Here is a 20,520-nt window from a genome sequence, read left to right as displayed (position 1 = left end):
CGCGCTCGCTCATCCTCGTCTGCACGCATGCACTGTCACGATCTAATGCGCTGTATGCGGGATTTTTAAAAATCTGACATTTTCTAGGACAGAATCCAGCAGGATCAAATTAATGTGAGCAACTGTGTTTTGGTGCAGCAGCGCCGATGTAGTTCACTTAATGTGCAGCGCAGTCACACGCGCTCCACATTTCGGATAATTTTATACAATGTCAGTTGAAAACATTGCAATTGTGCTTTAAAATACAACAACGAGCACCACAAAACCATTTAAAGATGCGCGTTCAGCGTTCTCCGTGCGGGATTGGAAACTGTCAACAAAGTAAAATGACCTCAAAAGTATGGCGCGCTCTCTTCATTTTATCAGATGATCATAATCGCATCTATTCATTTTATAATCCTGCTACTAGCATTTTATTCAGACTAAAACCTCTTTAATTCAAGTGAGAAAGCGTTTTGTGTGTGTGTGTGGCTTTTGCACATCCTGTCATACCGCTGACTGCGTGCCTGCAATAGACGCATTTTGCAGTATTATGGTTAACGATTAATCGATTAATTGATCGTTAATTTAAACGACGATCGATCATGGAAATAATCGAAATTTGACATCCCTAGTTGAAAGCTTAGCCAAGATCATAGCTGTATGTGGATTTTTAAATAAATGTCCAGACAGAGAAATGCTAAGTTTTCGACTGCCTAACACAACACAAAGTACCAATAAGTACCGGACCGTTAAGCAGTATCGGTAAGAGTAGTAATACCGTTAAAACCTTAACGATACCCCATCATGCATCAGGATTACTTTACATCTGAGCTTCATCCTACACACATTCTTCCCGAGGAGCGTGAACTGCCCAAACCTGTGCTCGACAGAGTCACACCCGAATCAGAGACGCCAAACAACCGATCGACAGTCGATAGCCTGTGCCAGCAGCTCTGAAACAGCTAATTGTGCTCCACCTCAAACTACAGCAATTAGCAGACGACATATCAGGGCACATGCTGACCCAGGAAACATGAACTTTGGAGTTATTTCAGCATTACAGCTGGGAAAGCTGGTGCCATAATGCTATTTGTGAGGTTTTAGAAAGGCACCGTGTTCTGCAGCGTTGAGAAAGAACAGTTTATAGATCAGTAATATTATAAATCTTCATGCTGAATGCTGGAAGTGGACGTAAATGTCAGTCTTTAATTTGAGCTATTTGCTGTAAAACGAGTCTATATAAAGAGCATCAGAAACACTTCACGGTCTCGTAAACACTGAACTGAGGAGGGAAACACCCTCTTGTAGGTATTCAGTTTTGGAAGTATCTCTCATCAGCGTCTGGGGACAGACAGTGAACAAAATACCACGAGACATGTAACAGACATTATCGGTCACGCTTTAAATGACGATGTGGGTTGACGCAGGAATGTAAAGCTGTCGCCAGGTTGCATACCAGATACGCCGGAAAGAACTGCACTTTCTAATACAATGTGCTCCGCACCACGAGACAGGCAGCACTTGAGAAGATTTTGAAATATAATAGTCCCATCACCTCTGCCTATCGTTATCGCCTGCCAGAGACCGGCGAACACATCAGAGCAATGCGCAGAAACCTCTCAAAGTACGGTGTAGTCGATTCCTGATAGTTTTAAAGGAGAAGTTCACCCAAAAATGAACATTTGCAGAGCATGTACTTGCCCTCCAAGATGTAGATGAGTTTGGTTCTTCATCAGGTTTGTAGAAATGGTGCACTGCATCAGTGTCTCGTCAACGGATGCTCTGCAGTGAATGGGTGCCGTCAGAATGAGAGTTTTTTTTACTTCAAACTATTGCTTCCAGCTAAAATATGAGTCCATTATCTATAAAAACATCTCATCAAAATCCAGCCACATATTTGGTCAGATCTGTTTAAACGCTGCTTGATCTGTGCAGATTTCTCTCCTGATTCAGACCAGAACACTTTTTCACTGGAGGAAGTGTTATTCTGGATTATAGACTCTATGTGTTTGAGTTAAAATCATCTTAATGCTGGATGTGTTTCAGGTTTTGTCTTCTCCAGATGTTCACTGATGGACTGGAGTGCTGTGGATTATTGTGATGTTTTTATCAGACGCTCATTCTGACGGCACCCATTCACTGCAGAGCATCCATTGATGAGACACTGATGCAATGCTACATTTCTAAAAATCTGAAACAAACTCATCCACAACTTGGATGGCCTGAAGGCGAGTAACATTTTAAACTAATTTAAATTTTAGTTATTCCCCTAATTCAAGAGTTTTGATTCGAGCCACCCCAGTCTGTAATGCGCAGGGTCTTCACAAAACCAAGACGAGGAGCTCCACTTTCACAGCATCTCTTTTACAGAAACCACAAAGCCAAATCAAGAACCGATGCGAAAACCCACCGCCTTCATTTAGAACGTCGCATAATTTGAATACTCGAATTCCTTGCAGTTATACGACTCAAAGCAATGCAAGAAATGCACAAATTAACAGCAAGCGCTCTCTTTTTTGTTGTTGTAAGCTCCACACAGAAAGCTTTGGCCATGTGACAGCTCCACAGATGTCTCTCTCTCTCTCAGGTGAAGGCTAGGATCCATTAATACAACAGTCTCGTCCTACAGGTGTGTTCTTATTCAGCTACCTCGGATGCGGTTTCTAAGCTAATCACGATGAGGATGAAGATATGAAGCAAAAGAAGGCATGCGATCAGTAGTCGGCATCATTGCGTCAGTGTTTCTGTGAACTCTATACAGTCTGAACATGTTCTAAAGGCGTGTAGAGTCGCATCTCTCCAGGAAGCAGACGTCAGCGCTGTGACTGAGCTCGACCGCTTGTATTAGTAGCTCACACAGACCATGCCGTTTTCTGCCAACAATTCGTATGACAAATAAATTTGACTTCAAGTCAGTGACCAATCAGGATTAATGTCAGGAACAGGGAGAGTAGTGTCTGGCTATGATAAGCCAGAGTAAGCTTTAGCAGCTTTCAAGGAACGGATAGGTTTAACGATGGGTTAAAGGATTGAACAGAGGCATATTTGCATGCATGTTTATGTTATAATAAAATAATAGAATAAAATAAAATGCATTTACACCATAAATGGACCGTTAAAAATACTAATGTAAATATTAATGCATAGAAGTTAAAGCCACCTAATATAAAATCAAACGAAATTCCAACTAGCAAAATAATAATTGTTAAAAGCACAAGGGATAGATGCTACAACCAACTGGGACACACAAGTACTAGTAAAACTGTAGAAATGTTACCTGCTAAAAAATATATAAATCATTCAATCAATTAAAAAAAAAAAATGTGAATGTTAGTATCTACTGAACACTTCTAAGTGGAACTGAAAAGAATTCTAGACAATATTGTAATACTAACAAGTGAACGATACTTTATAACGGATGCGAGGTTTAAATGATACAATGTTACACGGACTTCCTAAATCATAGCCTAGACCTAGATTAATGATGATGATGATGATGATGATGGTGGCACGCGATCAGTTTGAATGCGCGTGCACCGGTGACAGTATTGCGTCACAGTTACCGTAAATGCTCCATAGATCGCATGTAAAAGCAGCACAGACTACGGATGTAACGTCAGTATATTTATATAAGTTAGAAGATCAAATCATTTTTGGCGACAATCTGCACAACAAATGTGACGATCTGGAAACACTCACCCCATGAACCAGTCCATGATGATGAAAGAGACAGATCCTGTCCCCGTCGCTGTATCCCGGTAACTGGGAGTGTGGCTCGGCTCTCGGTTGAGTTTAATCTCCGGTTCTCGTGTTCGGCGAACGGAAGCGCGTTAATGTTCGGCGCGTGAGAGGCGGATGAGCTCCGGCGCTGAGAGCGAGGACCGCATTGACTTTGACGTTTGGCGAAGGGTGGCAGAAGGAGCCTCTCCGTGTGAAGCTGCGCTGACGGTAATCTGCCCGCTGTGTGGCGGCTCTCCGGTCACCGAAGCATCGCGCTCCACCGGACACGGTCTCGGGTCGGATCGGGCCACGGGGCTCTCGCGGAGCTCGTAGGGCAAGTGGAGCGGCTGTTTGCAAGCTCTGCCATATACAGGAAATCCGGAAGTAAACACAGGTTCGACGCCGACCCCCTCTCTCCCGGGATGTGGTCGGCTCACCGAGGCATGCTGGGATATGTAGTTTTCCTTCAAAGCGGAAGACTACACACAGACGTGACGTAGTGCGTGCTGCGCGAGACGCTCAGACTGCCAGCGCACTCGTCTGATGTTAGTGCCTTTTTATTTGTGTAGAGAAAAGTTAATTGCATGCTGTCTCTAAAATATGTTATTTGCACTTAGTAAAAGTGTTAGCCTTAATCCAGTGTGAGTATAACCGTAAATTATTATACTAGAAAATGGAAGCTTTGAAAAAGACTCTGATGCAAATTAATAACAAAAATAATGACACAGTGTTAAAATTCATTTAGATTTATTTTATTTATTTATTTCTGGTTCCCCCGCTGTAATCATTTATTGTTTTATAATATTTTTATTTTAGAATATATATATAACTTTTATTTTGGATGTGATAAATCGTTTGACAGCACTAATTATAACGAAATAAAAGTTTTTGTTTAAATAATTTATGCGTATATACTGTGCATATTTATTATGTATATATAAATAAAAACACATCCATGTATACAGTTCAGAAAAAAAAGTTTATATATTGTTTTTTTTATAGAATATAAAATATAATAATAAAACTATATACATTTCTATTCATGGAAATATTTTCTATATATACTGTATATAACTATATATACTGAATGTATGTGTATTTATATATACATAATTAATAAACACATTACACACAGATATATAGTGTAAACAAAGACTTTTATCAACGTGTGGCACTATAATACTTAATTTAAAAAGTTGAATAAATTTTTAAATTACAGAATTCGAAATGTAACAAGCTGAACAACGTGAAGTGTTTCAGAGCTTTCTTGAATATGCACTTCATGTAAAAAAAAGGTGTGTGTGTGTGTGGGGGGGGGTGATTCTTGTGTCACAGTGACGTCAGTAATGCTGTTTCCTGTTCAACATTTGATCAATCCACCAGAGGGCGTCATCTATCATCAAAACAAACTCGTGCTCTGCTCTTCCAGTGTTCACTTGAGTGTTTGTCTTCTGCTTTCTTCTAGTTAAAGTGTGTTCAGCTGACTCACTGCTGGTTGTGATCCAACACAATACTGGAGAATACAGAATATAGACTTAAAACTAAAGTTTTTATGCACACTGGGTCATTAATATATATATATATATATATATATATATATATATATATATATATATATATATATATATATATATATATATATATATTTTTTTTTTTTTTTTTTTTTTTTTTTTTTTTTTTTTTTTTTTGAAATTTAGATGATTAGAATACAGACCAATCAGAGCTTCTCTACAGACATGGACTAATCCATTTTGTTAGGACTGTGTTATATTTCTCCATCGCAGTGGTCCTTCAGGATCGGTGACACTGAGTGACTGAGGACAGAACAGAAGTGATCTCGCTGCAGGGCTGAATATAACACACAACACCTGCAGGGCAGACAAGGTCACTCCAGGAGACGCCTGGGCTCACACACACACACTCACACTCTCTGTCTCACACACACACACACACACACACACAAACACACACACACACACACACACACACACACACACACTCTCTCTAACCCTCTCACTCAAAGTGCAAAACTACATGTCAAATCTTCAAAACCATAAGCTATTTTTCAGCCTTTGACTCAGTTTTCAATTGCATAAAACACTTTTTTTCCAAACACTACACACTATTCTCTACCTACAGTAAAACACAAAGATCTATCGGGAAGTGACTTGCTTTCCTTCTCCAAACACAACCAATCAAAATGCTACACTTCATCAGGTCACACAGACACACAAGTGCAAACACTTATTGCTTAACTGATCACTAACCAATCACTGCTTTACATTAGTATAGATAGGCCTATAAATAGGTCAAAGGTCAGATTACCTGTTTTGAACAATGGATGCTAACAATAAACAGAGAGGAGGAGGAGGAGGAGGAAGAGGAGGAAGAAGAAGAAGAAGAGGAAGAAGAGGCAGGGGACAACAAGGACAAATACCAGGAGGAAGAAGAGGACGAGAGCAAATAAGAGCAGGAAATAGAGCCATCTCTGATGAGATTAGGGCAACACCTGCTGATCATGTAGTCAACCACAGTTTGACCATGAGAGTCCAGCCCAACTTGAGTCGATTTACAGCGGCATCCATAATTCAAACCTTCAGAAATGAGAACCGGTATGCAACTAAATTAGTAAAATTAATAATTACGTATGACCGCATAGCATTGCATAAACACTTGTAACTCTAAGCCATCCATTTACTGCACTGAATGAATGAGGATGGTCATGCTGCTGAATTCTGCACAGAGTGGAACGGTAAAGACCTCATCGAGGACGAGGATGTTTGTTTACAGCTGTACAGGAGACCGCAACTATAAATCTGGTTTTGACCAACAATGCAATTAGGATTCAATGCATGTTTATAGTCTTGTTTTATGCTAATGTATACAACAGTAGTGTTTGGCCTTATAAATATTTTCTGTTTCTACAGTACATTGCATTGGCGTTTCCGGTGTACTTGTTTTTTTTTTTTTTTTGAGTAAGCAGGTAGAGAACGGTCCAGTCAAAGCTGATATCTGATGTCTGACCGCATGCTGACCATTGCTCTCCACTGCGGAAGCTGCAACACTATCACTTCTTGATAAAGCCTGCTTGTTGTGCAGAGGGCCATTACAGGAGACTTGAGAGAGCATTGCATTCCCTGCTCATGTATTATGAACAGAACAAACCACGATCACTCTTCACTGTAACTGAAAAATCAGATGCACTTTAGAAAGTGTTAAAGCACTGATGAGACCCAGTCAGGATGTCAAAGTGGGAGCAAAACAGGATTGTTAGGCTACATGATAATATTTTCTTTCTTTATGCATGTCTTTGGTATTACGATGGATAGATGGATGTAGTTTTAGTTTCTTATTTTAGTTTATTTAATTTTAATACAGTGTACTTAATACTGAATGAAATATAATAAAGCTGAAAAAAAATAAAACCAATATAAATTATGAATAATTTTTACAACTGATGTATACTTTAAACTTTAATTTATATTATAATCAAATTTTAGTTAAAGTTTTCGTAATGTCGCTGTCTCTTTTGACATTTTTATTATTTTTATTTTATGTAAATTAAAGTATGTCAGTGTAGGTTAAGTTTTTGGTTTTGGTATATTTAGTTATTTAAGTGCTTAATATGAACATAATATGAAGAAAATATATATTTTTAAATAAAAGAAAAGTTTTTTTCAGTTAAAGGTTATTTTATTTCACCTCAAGATAAGAAGAAAACAGTTGTTGTTTCAGTTTTAGTTAACGATGATAACCCTGAACTGAGACAAATCATGTTCACATCCTTCAGAGCTTCACGGACCATTTCAGATCTCCCAAAATATCAGCCATCAGCTGTTTAATCTCTATTTATTCTGACATTTAAACCAATTTGCTTGGAATGAAGTATGTATTCATCTATCATGAACAACTCGGCCTGTATTTGCTGAAAGAAAGTAGTTCACTGTGTTCTGCTTATGTAAGGAGGAGCGAGAGAGAAGTGGATGAGAAGAGAAGTGCTGTTTATTTTTAACGCAGCGTTAGTCACTTGCTCTAGATCATGGAAAGGGGAAAATGTCCTGATGACATCATGGTTCTTCACCAGTTTCCATTCAGAGGGGTTGGATCACGTTACAGTGTCCCGTCTGGATGTAATCAAATGTTCTCTTCATCGGTTGTTCACACGCTCTCTCACGCACTGGCCTGCCAACACATTGTCCATTTGCTCGTTCAAGGTGAAATCAGCTGCTGTTCTCTCATTAACAACATTTTACTCATACAAAAAAAAAAAAAAAAGCAGGTCTCCTGGTGAGAGACGCTGTGTTGAGATCACATGATGTGATCAATATATCTCTATTAGTTGTACAGGAAATCCCTGACATGATTTGCTGATGGAGTAAATGAGTCACACACTGGATCCACTCCACTAGGGGGCAGTATCTCAGAACACCTTCCTTAATTTGCAGAAATTTGAATGTAATGTGAATTGGAAATATGTTGTGTTGAGGAGTAGCTAGCACAAAGGAGTGATTCTACTCAGTTATTTATGTATCTACTCTCTATATATATAAAAAAGTGAGTGAAAGTGACATTCAGCCAAGTATGGTGACCCATACTCAGAATTTATGCTCTGCATTTAACCCATCCGAAATGCACACACACAGAGCAGTGAACACAAACACACACACTGTGAGCACACACCCGGAGCAGTGTTCATCATTTATGCTGCGGCGCCCGGGGAGCAGTTGGGGGTTCGATGCCTTGCTCAAGGGCACCTAAGTCGTGGTATTGAAGGTGGAGAGAAAGCTGTTCATGCACTCCCCCCACCCACAATTCCGTCCGGCCCGAGACTAGAACCCACAACCCTTCGATTGGGAGTCCAACCCTCTAACCATTAGGCCACGACTTCCCCTTAAATATATATTGACTGACATCACAATTTGAAAAAAATAAATAAACCATTTCCGACATCCATAATTTAAGATATTTTTTTAACTTCAAACCATTGCCTCTTGTCAAAACAGGAGTCCATAATCCATGGTAATAATCTCCTGTTGTCTGTCACATCAAAATACACCAAAACCCCGTGTTGGCTCGTAAAACAGTCTGTGCGTATTTCTCTCCTGATTCAGAACAGACCACGTTTTCACCGGAAAAAAATATGGATTATGGATGTGTATTTTAGTTTGAACCGAATCCTAACTCCTGAATGTGTGTGTTTTTTTTTTTTTTTTTTGGTCATCTCCAGATGTTCACTGATGGACTGGAGTGCTGTGGATTATTGTGATGTTTTTATCAGACTCTCATTCTGACGGCACCCATTCACTGCAGAGCATCCGTTGATGAGACACTGATGCAGTGCTGCATTTCTACAAACCTGATGAAGAAACATAACTATCTATTCCTTTAACATTTAAAGTACACACACACACACACACACACACACACAAACACACACACACACACATATATATATATATACACAGACGCAACAAGAACATTTATAAAAGCAAACACTCTTCTAAGGTTGCTCAGTGTTTTCTCCATCTGTGCATTAGTCAGTGTGTCTTTGCCAAATAAAGCCAGAGGAAGATGCTCTTCTTGGGTGAGTTATGTTTCTCATACGCCCATCATTATGTCCTTCTCCTAATTGCACTCAAACAAGGAATCTGGCATGCAAAAGACAATTAGTGCTCATAGATTTTAAAGCACTCAATCAGTCAGATACAGTTGTAAATTTAAGCGTCTATTGTGTGTGTGTGTGTGTGTGTGTGTGTGTGTGGCTTCAGTAAGGTGCAGATCATTAGTTCATTAGTGCTGAGCTGTCTGAAATGTATTTTCTGTAACTGATGTGAAAGTCTTTTCATTGATTAAACACACACACACTTACATGGACTCCTACAGAAACACTGCCTAAATTAGATCCTGACCATATAGAATACAGAGCGCAAATCTTGGCCTGTCAAGTGGCTCAATGGAAAGTCTATAACAGAGCATCACAAATCTGTCTCCTCCAAGCAACACCCACCACATCAGTCTCTAACACTTACTAATGAACATCACTGACACACAATTAGATTTAGATGTTGATTGCAACCTTAATATTTGGAATTGATCCTCAGCTCTGTAACCTGTTGTAGGGTATTCTTGTCTCAGTTTAATTGGCCCTTCACAGTCTTTTTTCAGTTTGATGTCAAGCATTACTGTAGATGCAGTTCAATAAATGGTATGTTTTAATAATTATTAATCTTTTTTTTTTACTTTTATTATATATATTTTTTATTTTTATTTTTTATTTTGTATGCAACATATTCTCATATAACGTGTTGTGAACTGAATGTGTGTGTGTGTGTGTGTGTGTCCATTTTTATTTGAAAACATTATAAACATTTTTTTATTGGGTTTGTCAACATTTTATTTATTATTTATTTAATTTTTTTATTTATTTATTTTTTTGCAAAAGTTACATTTAAATGTTCTCTGAACATTCTGAAGCAAGTACCAATTTTTTTTTTTTTTTTTTTTTTTTTAACGTCTAAACATTTTGGAGCACATTAAAGACCAAATAATGTTGAATGTATATTCTATTAATGCTACTGGACAAAGTTTTCTTCATAACTTTAAGAGAACCTTATCAGAACGTTCTGATAATGTTTCCTGTTAGCTCTCTCTCTCTTTCTCTCTCTCTAATTTGTCTTCAGGACAACATTTTAAACCTGAGAGAACCTTAAATTTTTGATACACGGATGTCCTCAAATTATATTTTATCTTTTTAAAGGTAAGCAAGAAATTCATGCTTATTGCTATGGCACCTTTTAAATATATCTAAGTATAAAACCTATAAAACGAACATTTAATCTCTAACAAGCTAAACTTTTACAATATTAGAATAATGTTAATAATAATAATAATAATAATAATAACAACAACACTTTATTTGCCTCTAAAACAATTTATTTGTCTAATCTTTTTTTTAATTTTTTTTATGGAAATCACTTTGTGACACTTTCTCTTAAAATCAATAGAAGACTACAGTTTGTCTCCATACAGAGAAAACACACAAGTGTGTGTAGGTGTATTTTAGTTAACAGCCACTATAAATGTGTGTCTGTGTTGTATTTGCACCAGAGACTCAGACAAAGACCAAAATGTTTTCAAATAATATATTATTGCTCATTGCCAGAATGAATCCCATACAATAAATTAAAGCGAAAATGCATGAAACTTTAAATAGACCATTTAAGTTGAAGTACATTTATTTTACATATACATGTAGTGTAAATCTGTCTAGATTTACAGCTTAATACATAGTGCTGCTGGATGCAGCTTGTCTGTCTGTAGGTAGCCAGCTGTTCTGAGCATGCTCAGTGCACAGTAGTAGATCTGAGAGAACCTCAGCTCGAACATACACTTCATATTTCCACTCTTTTATTACACATAACACTGAATAGTGAAATTACTGAATGCAACTGCCCTTATTTACTCAATTCATAGCTAAATAGAACATTGGGCAATGACTGAATAATAAACATCACACAGGAATTACATCTTCTCAGAGTTGGGCATACATACAGTCCCTCCTCGAAAGCCACTGTTAAGTGTGACTGCCCTAATTTGCATCAAAACCAGCATAAACACACTCATTTGATTCATTCCTTCATGTTTAGTGTCTTGATGTGGTCATGCTAGATGGATATCCTCCATCGTGCTCCTTCATTTTGAGATGACATGCATGAAAAAGGTCACTCTGTGAGGTCTTTGGTGTGAGTGCATGTCATAGTCTACAAGCTCCTTAAAATCTCTTGTAGTCCAGCAGCATACCAGAGAATTGGCATTTCGCGTCTTTAGTGTATCCTTGTACACATAAGCTACACCGTTTCAACCCTAGTTTGAAAAGGGTCTCTCTTAGATGCAAAGCTCTTTAACAACAGAACTCTGTAATAAATAAACAGCTTTTCCTGGAGTTAGATTGTAATCTTTGTCAGGATACCTCGACGACCTCCATGCTGCCAGAGAAACTGGACTGCTTGCCCAGCTTCCCAAATTCCTCGCCGCTTTGAGTTGTGTTAATAATCTCTTCGAACTCCATCTGGCAGCTGCGGCGCTTGTACTTCGTGTCCACTTGTGATACACTGCACACTACTGCTTTCCCGTCCTCGAGCCAACGGTGTCTTTGAAAGTCCAGCGGCTCTGGCGTTTTGTCCCTGGGTTTGGAGTTGCCAGCTTGGCCACTGCAACTGTAAGCCGTGCAGGCAGGACCGCTGCCAAAGTGCACGGAGCTCCCCGTTCCAGATGGTGTCAAATTAGTGCCCGAGAACCAAGGGCAGTCACCCGTGGGTGTGATTGGGGTGGTGGCTTCATTCGAGCCTCTATGCATGGTCCAAGAAGCAGATGTACCCAGCGGCAAGCTGAGGATAGAAGGCACCTCCAAGTTGGTCTTGCAAATGGGATCCTGGGGTCTTGGCCCACAGTTGCCCTGCTTCAGTTGGAGGGAAAGAGTTAACCTCTCCAAGCCACCATTTTCCCACCTCTCACTTCGCTGGCTCATCCTGGACTTGCTAGTCATATCAGTACACTGTGACTCCGTAGGGCTAGGGCGGTTCAACGTTGAAGGGTACTTGCATACTCCATTGCTATTCTTTAGACTGTCAAGCCTGCAGAGTTTGGGCATATTTTCCAAATCCGATGAGGAGTTGGGAGAAGACTGCTGGTTTTGGTTCGAGGAGTAGACAGACTTGATGTCAAGGGAGAAGGAGCACTTGAGCCGTTTGGTTTGAAGGATTTGGTCGGTGGACAGGTGAAGGGAGCTTAGGTCTTTCTGCAGTGAGGTAGGTGATGGAGGCTTTAGGGTGATCTCTGCAGCTTTTGGAGTCCGCTGGTCGCAGCGATCGCTCTCCATCTTTCGGACCTCTGCCACCTCTTTACTCGGATTCCCTGCTAACCTCATAGGGTCACAGGGTAGACCCTTCTTCATCTGCAAGCCTCTCTCGAACTCCAGCAGCTGACCCAAGAAGTTGAAGTTTGGAGATATTGATGGCCGACGGTCCTTCACAAACCTACAAGAATGTAAGATATGAACAAATTCAATTGGATGCCAAAATTCATAGAACTTGGTCTAGGCTTGGTCTGTCAGTCCATAGAGCATCTGAACATCCAAAGAGCTGCAGTTACCTGTAGGCATCATCTGAAGACAGGCACATAGTTTTCATGATGTAAGCAATGGCAATGGTTGCTGAGCGGGATATGCCAGCCAAGCAGTGGACGATGACTCTGCAGTTTGCCACCTTGGCTTTGTCTGTGGACAGAGAGAATGGCAAACCAGTCAAAAGCAGTTCCACTGTTAAACTGCACACCAAGCATGAGGTCATCTCACTCGCCCACCTCGAACGCTGACATCACTCATACCTCCCTCAAAAGCTGGTGCACAGATGGCTCAGGTTAACCAAGCTCCTAAACTCACAGGTTTCTACCATCTTACAAGCTTGCTTCTAGAATACTCCACTGTCCATTCAGCAAACCACAAAGTCTGATGTTCTTACCTATGAACTCGTTGGTTTTTTCCAGCCAAGGAAGCAGCTTCTCGCAGTAGCTGTCGTTGATGGGAATGCGCATGAAGTGGTTGTCGCTGATGAAGTCAGGTTTGGGGCAGGTGTTGCTGGCATTGAGAACATACGTGATTCCATTCTGAGTCATCAGTTCCTGTGAAAAGATGGAAGTTTTTGAAGAAATTCGTACAAACAGACCACTTCCAAAGAAGATAGAACTGGGTTTGGGGGGGGGGGGGGGATCCAAAATTTTCCTTGATCAGATTCCGGCTGTATCAGTTAGTCTGTGACGCATGCTAAAGCTATTGTAAATGAGAAATATGTAGAGAGATAATCTGTCAAAAAAAAAAAGTAATAAAAAAATGCTTTGATGGTGAGTCTCTAACATTTAAGTCAACCCAACATCAACGAAAGTATTTCCCCGGAATGCATTCAGCTGCCTCTTATCTAAGTAAGTGATGAGATACACTACAATTCAGTTGTTCCAAGCGATGCACAAACACCCTCCAGGTAAAAGAAAACTATTTCTGGTTATCTGATCATGCCTCATGAATATGTTATGTCTTCACCTCGGGAATTATTGAGTGCTAGAAACTGAAATAATTTATTTGATGTGACGATATTCAAGGGGTCTGTATGCAATAATTATACAACTTATTTTTTTATTTTTTATTTTAATTCTTGAGGTCCACCAACCTTGTTGAGGACGTCTCTCTGGGAGCCCAAGTACAGGTGGGGCAGGATGCGGGTGAGGCCGATGTTGGCCACGGGTAAACAGGGTTGAGACAGGCTGAGAGGCAGAAGAGTGGCTGGTTTACTCTCACACAGCTCAGGAAAACAGGAAGAGAAAGCTGCAAAGCCACCTGAAAGCGTACAGAGCAGAAGAGAACTGTTTTAGGATGAATATGTTCGGATATGATTCACGCAGAGACCATAAAATATCGTGTGTACGTACATTGTTCCTACAAACTAAATTACTCACAGTAAGAATGGAATAATTGTAACAATGAAGGGGGTTTCCAAACATCCTAACCGACTGAATTACACATGAACCCCAAACACTAACTCCACAGGGGCCAAGAAGCCCTTCCGCCACAGCAGAAACATCCTGTCGTTTCAATTCTTGCACCAGAATATTATCCAGTACACTTAGTGTACAGTGGATGAGCCTCCGCCAGGATGAAGAAATCTTTTGTGGTATTGTTTTTACACTCTCTGAACCCATGTTTGGTCTTTTTCACCCAAGCAAGCCAGTTTGCAGTGTTGGGGAGCAACACTGCAATCAAATGTAATCAGATAACTTTAAAATAAAAAATTAACTAGTTGTACATCACAAGCAGGGTAAACCTATTACATTTCCAAACCAACACTATAGCATGAGCTGGCGCATCGGTCGACACTACTGCTGGATTGCAAGAGTGGCTAAGCTCCTCTTTGGAAAGGAAATGAGAAAAGCAATGGTCTGCATGTGTCTGGTTCTCCGGTCTCCTGCTTCCTGCATGATCTCATCTTCTCTCCCTGTGACCAGCATCACACAGCGGGAACACTGACACCCAACCAGAGCGCTCACCCGACCCACGGTCTCACACACTTTCATGGTCAATGATTCCAGCTTCTAAAGGCCCCTTCACACCGAGGACCACGAATATAATGATATACATAAGACATAGTTTTAAAGGATAGTGAGTCTGCTGTATAACGATCATGGCACAGAGGAATGATATTGTTAAAGCTACTTTCAGAAAGATTTTATGCACAATAAAAACACTGACAACCAATCAGAAACCATCCTGATTTAAAGAGCTCAAGCACTCAAAGCAGCAGATGACAAAACTGCTGCTTAAGCTTATAATACAAAGAAGGTCATCGTGCATTGCTGTGGATACTGATATAGTTGTGTTCTTGTTGCAAATGGGACTTTAGTCTGAGTCTAGCAGAGAAATGTAAGCGTTTTAATGCTAATGACCCCCAAAAAGCAATATTATGGAGTTTTGGATGTTAAATACCAGTGCGCTAAAATAAAAAAATAAAAATGATACAATGTCATAAATCATTTAAATAAAATTTTTGTATAACACTTTTAAATATATTCTACACAATAAATATAATTCCAAAGCACACTGACACAAAGTTTTACACATCTATAAAACTCATATAATATACGTGATTAAAATTGTTTGCATAAAAGTATAAAAATAATTAAAAATGTGACCTTCTTAACACTTACCCACCCATTTACTGGCTTCAGTATTATTTATGTATTAGTTTGTATGTTTGGACCATGCACACTATTTTAACATTACTATTTTCTATGCAATGCATTGTTCCAGATTTTGTCAGTGGCTTAATTCAATCTCCAACTATACTTGGATCCCTAATGAAGAAGAAAGGAACTGCTGATTTGGAATCAGTCCTCGCTCATCTAAACATCTGAGACATGACACCTCAGACGGGGCAATGACATCATCACTCTGAATTAGTGTTACAGGGACATGCAAGCTGGAAACTGTTACGAAACAGGGAGAGATTGAGAAACAAAATAGCTACAGAAGAAGCGAAACATTTGTAAACAGGCAGTAAAAGCAGATGAGCTCATCTGCATGAAGTAATGCATGTGACTGGAGAAGGCAATTATTCATCCTTCATCCGATTCAACATTTACTAACCCAGTTCACAGCAGAGAAAGAGTTCTGACCTTTCAGTGTGATGATCACATGACATCACTCGGCAAGGCCATTCGATACGTAATGTGAGTCAAACCAAACAAACCTGTTTAAAATACCTTTTTGAGTGAGTCACAAATGACATCATTGCCCACTCTTGTCACGGAAAGAAGTGTCAGTGTTACTCGATTCACACCGGTGTAACCCCAGGCCACTGACTTCATGCCAAGAGTTCACCAAACTACCAGGAAGCTGTTTCAAGCCACTCACTCGGTCAGTTTTGATTTCATAAAAACGCAAGCTAAATATTCAAATCAGCTGCATGCTTTGTTTTAAAGCAGCGCCTGGCCCTTTAAGGCCCAGCTCAAGGGCTGTCTGTTTCCAGCTATTAAAAGCAGCCGCCAAGCAGGATGACATCATCGCTCAGCACGCGGGTGGCCAACGAGCCGTCTCTGCTCACATATGCACCCCAGAGGTTTTGACTTGCACCCGGTGCTCGGACATGCTCTGACACGAGGTTTTAACATCCCACGACTGAGTTGCCTGTTTTATGACATCACAAGCCAAAGTGAAATCAGTCTCCGGGCCGTGCAGAAGAAGAAAAGCATGACAGAGAAATAGGAGGCGAGCAGACGTTGCATTGACTGAATTAGTGCAGACCTGGTTGGCTGACATTCCACAGGCATGATGTCAGCGTGTCCTACTGCGGACAGACAGCCGGAGCCAATCTGAGGGATGCATGACATGTGGCTCGCAGAGATAAAAATGACTTCATCATTGATTTTAGTGTAGGTTTAACACACATTCTGTGTTCCAAGCAACCATCGTGTTTTGCATGAATTGCAAAACTTTCAGAAAGTGCATGCATTGAAAAATCTGATTTGGGTGTTAGTGCAATACATGCAGTCACATTTAAACTGCAAAAAATTAATAATAAAATACAGAAATAAATACACAAATACATTCATAAATTATAACCAATATAGAATTATAGCATTATAGACAAAATAAAATCACATATATTTTTTTAAGTTTAATAATCTTGGTTTTGCATATATGAATAATGCGACTGCAGAAGTCTTGTTTACTGAGAAACGGATCAAAATTAAGTCAGTTCAGGAACAAATGAACAGTTAAAACAAGACCAAATATACGAAAGTGGCGGTCAGAAAAAAAAATTCTCTTTTGGCAGATATTTGTTCTTGTTTTAAGCATAAACTCGCTTCATTTTGATCCGTTTCTAAGAAAACAGGACTTCTTAAGTCACCATTAAATGAATTTTGTTTTAATAATGCTTAGTTTTTTGTACTAAAAACAAGACAAACACTGAAAAAGAACAGCAGTGAGCTTCAAATGACTTAGTAACTTAGTGGCAAGATCCACAACAATGTGATTTGGTTTTCCTGAACATCTGGTTTGAAATAATACAGCTTCTGAATTAAGAGTTAGGAAAAAAGCAGCGTAGATCCCCTCTCTGGTGAGCAGAGAGATCTCAATGATATCAGTCCCCAAAAATATCCTGAGCGCTCCACATGGTGCGCAGGAGTTACACTTACAGGCTGTAGTATAACAATCCCCACTGAGAGTTTATACTGGTGTGATCCTAATATAGTTGTCTAATAAACCTGGCTTTTTTTCTCCCTTTCGTAAGTTGCTTTGGATAAATGCATTTTGTTTTGTGCAGATTGTATTTTTTTATAGAAACAAAAGCAGAGTTGCATCTGCGCTTTTTGAAATGAAATCATAAATGAACAATGTGTATTATGTGAGTGTGTGAGGACTAAAGACAGATCTGTAGTATTTAGGACTTTGCTTAGCTGGAGCTTACAACAAGACTGCTATATTTGTCAAAGAGGACATGATACTCCAGCAAGTTCAGGCACATTCAGATTGATGGAATGACACAATGTCATATTTCAGATCTCACAATACTGATGTTCTGCTGTTGATGTCAGCGCACCATACATCGAAGGCAGTTAAAATCTGCATAAAAACAGTGTTGCAAATCTCCACCTGAACTTTTGTCCTGCAATGTCCCTAAATCAGATATGTGAGAGAAGATGCTGCACTGAAACAGATGGCATTACCTCATCATTTGGGAAGAGGTCCTTAAATATCAGACATGTAAGACCCAAAGGTTTCATTTGAAATATTTATCAATATTTATCAATATTGAAAACTCAAATACTATTCATAAAACATTGAAGACAGTTTCTATTTCCTCTTATACAGTACACAAACAAACCCGTTTTATAACGTACTTAAAAAACACGTTTTAATTGTTGATGTTTATTTTAAATAATATTCCATTTAAGTATAATACTTATTTGATTTTAAGTATATCAAATTAAACTAAACTTTTAATTATATATATATATATATATATATATATATATATATATATATATATATATATATATATATATATATTAAATATATTTAAATGATAATCTTGTTTGCCTTCACTTTCACTTTGCTCATAATAAACAATGCATTCGATCTTTTGTTTATTCAAATTAAGTCAAAGATTGAAACTCACGATATCAGGTAAATAAAAATCGACTGCACCCCCCGAAGCAACTTATCATCAATGTCCAAACATAAGAAGCAGGTCAGAGAGATGCAATAACACAGAGTGAAAGAGACATACACTTGCATATATGCATGCATACTGTAAAGCAGTGATGCACCCAGCCTGATACACTTCCCCTAACAGAGTGGCAAGGTATAAAAATAATAATAATTAAAAAAAATGAAATGGAAATAAATCACGCAAGTGCATGCAAAATCGCTCCGTGTATCTAAATCCCCCACGCGCACGCTCAGTGTCCAGCTCACCTCTCAGATCTCGCCCTTCCTTGATGCGCCTCACGCGCATCTTCAGCCTCATCTCGCTCTCGTGCATGTCTGTCCACAGCGGAGGAGGGATCACCAGGTCAACGCGCAGAAGACCTCCACAGTCCCCTCGGAGCTCAGACGAGCGCTGGACACGGATCACAGGAGGAGATGTTTCATCTGGCGCGTCTCTTCGCTTCTGACTCTGGCTCTGCGCGCTCCTGCTCTCTATTGTTGAGCCTCCTCCCTCTCGCGCGCGCTCCCTCCCGTATGTGAATGAGCGAGCGCACTGGCTGTGCTCTACTGAGGCCTGTGTTCAGTAATAGCTCATGTGTAAGGCTTGCAACCACAATCCTGACTCATCACACAACTATGCGGCCACCGATGGGGAAGAGCGTCTCGGTGCGCGGCGCGCAGTGTGTGTGTTTGCAATCAACAAACGAGCCCTAGTTGCTTGCGAGTGACCCCTCTGCTTACTATACAGTCATCGCCGTTTCTTATGTAGCTCATCATCACGTGCATGATCTGTGTCCTGTCACTGGGAAGTCCGTGTTGACTGATTGCGCTTCAACAGAAGAACAGTTTGTCCTGGAATCAATCGGCGTCAATCACGGATGACGTCATCCATCAATCATTAGCCGTTAATCATGTGAAATCATATCATGATGATATAGATGGAGCCAATCCATTATATGTGACCCTGGACTACAAAACCAGTCATAAGGGTCAAAAAAAAAAAAAAAAAAAAAAAAAACGAAATATTGAGAAAACCGCCTTGAATGTTATCCTAATGAAGACTTTAGCAATGCATATTATTAATAAAAAATAAAGCTTTGATATATTTATGGTAGGACATAAAAAAATAAATAAAAAAAAAATCTTAACGGAACATGATCTTTACATAAAAGAAAAATATATAATATTGACCCATTCAATGTATTGTTGGCTATTACTACAAATATAGCTGTGCTAATTATGACTGCTTTTTGTGCTGCATTTTCTCTATGACAGATGCATATGTGAAAACCCATAAAGTGCTAAAAGTTAAATGGTGTTTTTTTTTTTTTTTTTGGTCAAATAAGGTTTTTTGTTATATAATGGCCATTGATCATCCATGCTGTCACCATGATGGAAGAGATAGAACAGCAGCAAAGACATTGTTACAGAAAATGTTTGTGTCCTTTAATATTTAATCATTGCAGGTTTGCATCATATTCTGAGCATTTGAGTGTTTTTGTTCATTTTGAGGAACACTGAATCAGTTTTTGTGCGAGTGAGAAATTAACTACAAGTGATAAAACCTTCGTTAAACTGCAGCATAAAGGTAGCAACACAAAAAAAGCTCATTGTTAATTGTTGATGATATAGTGATGTATGAAGTCACTTTCAAACTAGACTTCTGTTGCTCGGTGTGCTGAGTTTGGTGAACAACTTAAAACTGTTGTGAAAATTCACTGAACAGTGGCTTAATGTGACTGAGCCTTAACAAGCGATAGTTCATGCCAAAACTAGAATTCTTTCATCATTTACTCATCTTTATTTGATGTCAAAGAAGATATTATTATTATTATTATACAGTAAAAGTCAATGTTATCCAAAGTTGCTTGGTTACCAAAATTCTTCAAAATATCTTCTTTTTTGTTCCTCCTATAGGTTTGGAACGACACAAAGGTGAATAAATGATGACAGAACGATGTGTTGTGGCTGGACTGTCCCTTTAAGTGTTGTTTGTTTGTTGTTTACTGAGACGCAGGTTCCGGCGTCTCTCTGTCGGCTGGCTGCGGTGGAGCAGGGAC

At 39.3% G+C, this 20,520-nt stretch overlaps 2 protein-coding genes across 2 annotated transcripts in view; both read right to left on the bottom strand.

The window, feature by feature from the left end:
* The window catches only part of LOC113118619 (MOB kinase activator 2-like), a 38,379-nt gene extending 34,219 nt beyond the window's left edge, over positions 1-4,160 (bottom strand). Inside the window, exon 1 of the mRNA XM_026287926.1 lies at positions 3,682-4,160. Coding sequence (XP_026143711.1) covers positions 3,682-3,698 — 17 coding nt within the window. The 5' untranslated portion in view covers positions 3,699-4,160. The remainder of the gene's footprint in view (positions 1-3,681) is intronic.
* Positions 4,161-10,830: 6,670 nt separating this feature from the next.
* LOC113118618 (dual specificity protein phosphatase 8-like) lies at positions 10,831-19,220 on the bottom strand. Its single transcript, XM_026287923.1, has 5 exons — positions 18,728-19,220; positions 13,923-14,089; positions 13,221-13,380; positions 12,853-12,976; positions 10,831-12,737 (listed from the first exon to the last, which is right to left on the bottom strand). The coding sequence occupies exons 1-5, from the start codon at positions 18,792-18,794 to the stop codon at positions 11,663-11,665; spliced, it is 1,593 nt and encodes a 530-aa protein (XP_026143708.1). The 5' UTR covers positions 18,795-19,220; the 3' UTR covers positions 10,831-11,662.
* Positions 19,221-20,520: the final 1,300 nt, after the last annotated feature.

The sequence above is a fragment of the Carassius auratus genome, chromosome 18 (genome assembly GCF_003368295.1).
Source record: "Carassius auratus strain Wakin chromosome 18, ASM336829v1, whole genome shotgun sequence".
NCBI classification, from domain to species: Eukaryota; Metazoa; Chordata; class Actinopteri; order Cypriniformes; family Cyprinidae; genus Carassius; species Carassius auratus.
Note: the sequence above shows the minus strand (reverse complement) of the source record. Positions and strands in the feature narration are given on the sequence as shown.

Excerpts from the sequence above, each read along its gene's own strand:
- LOC113118618 (XM_026287923.1), bottom strand. The coding sequence starts at position 18,794 with ATGCACGAGAGCGAGATGAGGCTGAAGATGCGCGTGAGGCGCATCAAG. Across the intron at positions 12,977-13,220 it reads AAAAACCAACGAGTTCATAG|ACAAAGCCAAGGTGGCAAAC; the intron begins GTAAGAACATCA and ends CTCTGTCCACAG. Across the intron at positions 12,738-12,852 it reads TCTTCAGATGATGCCTACAG|GTTTGTGAAGGACCGTCGGC; the intron begins GTAACTGCAGCT and ends ACATTCTTGTAG.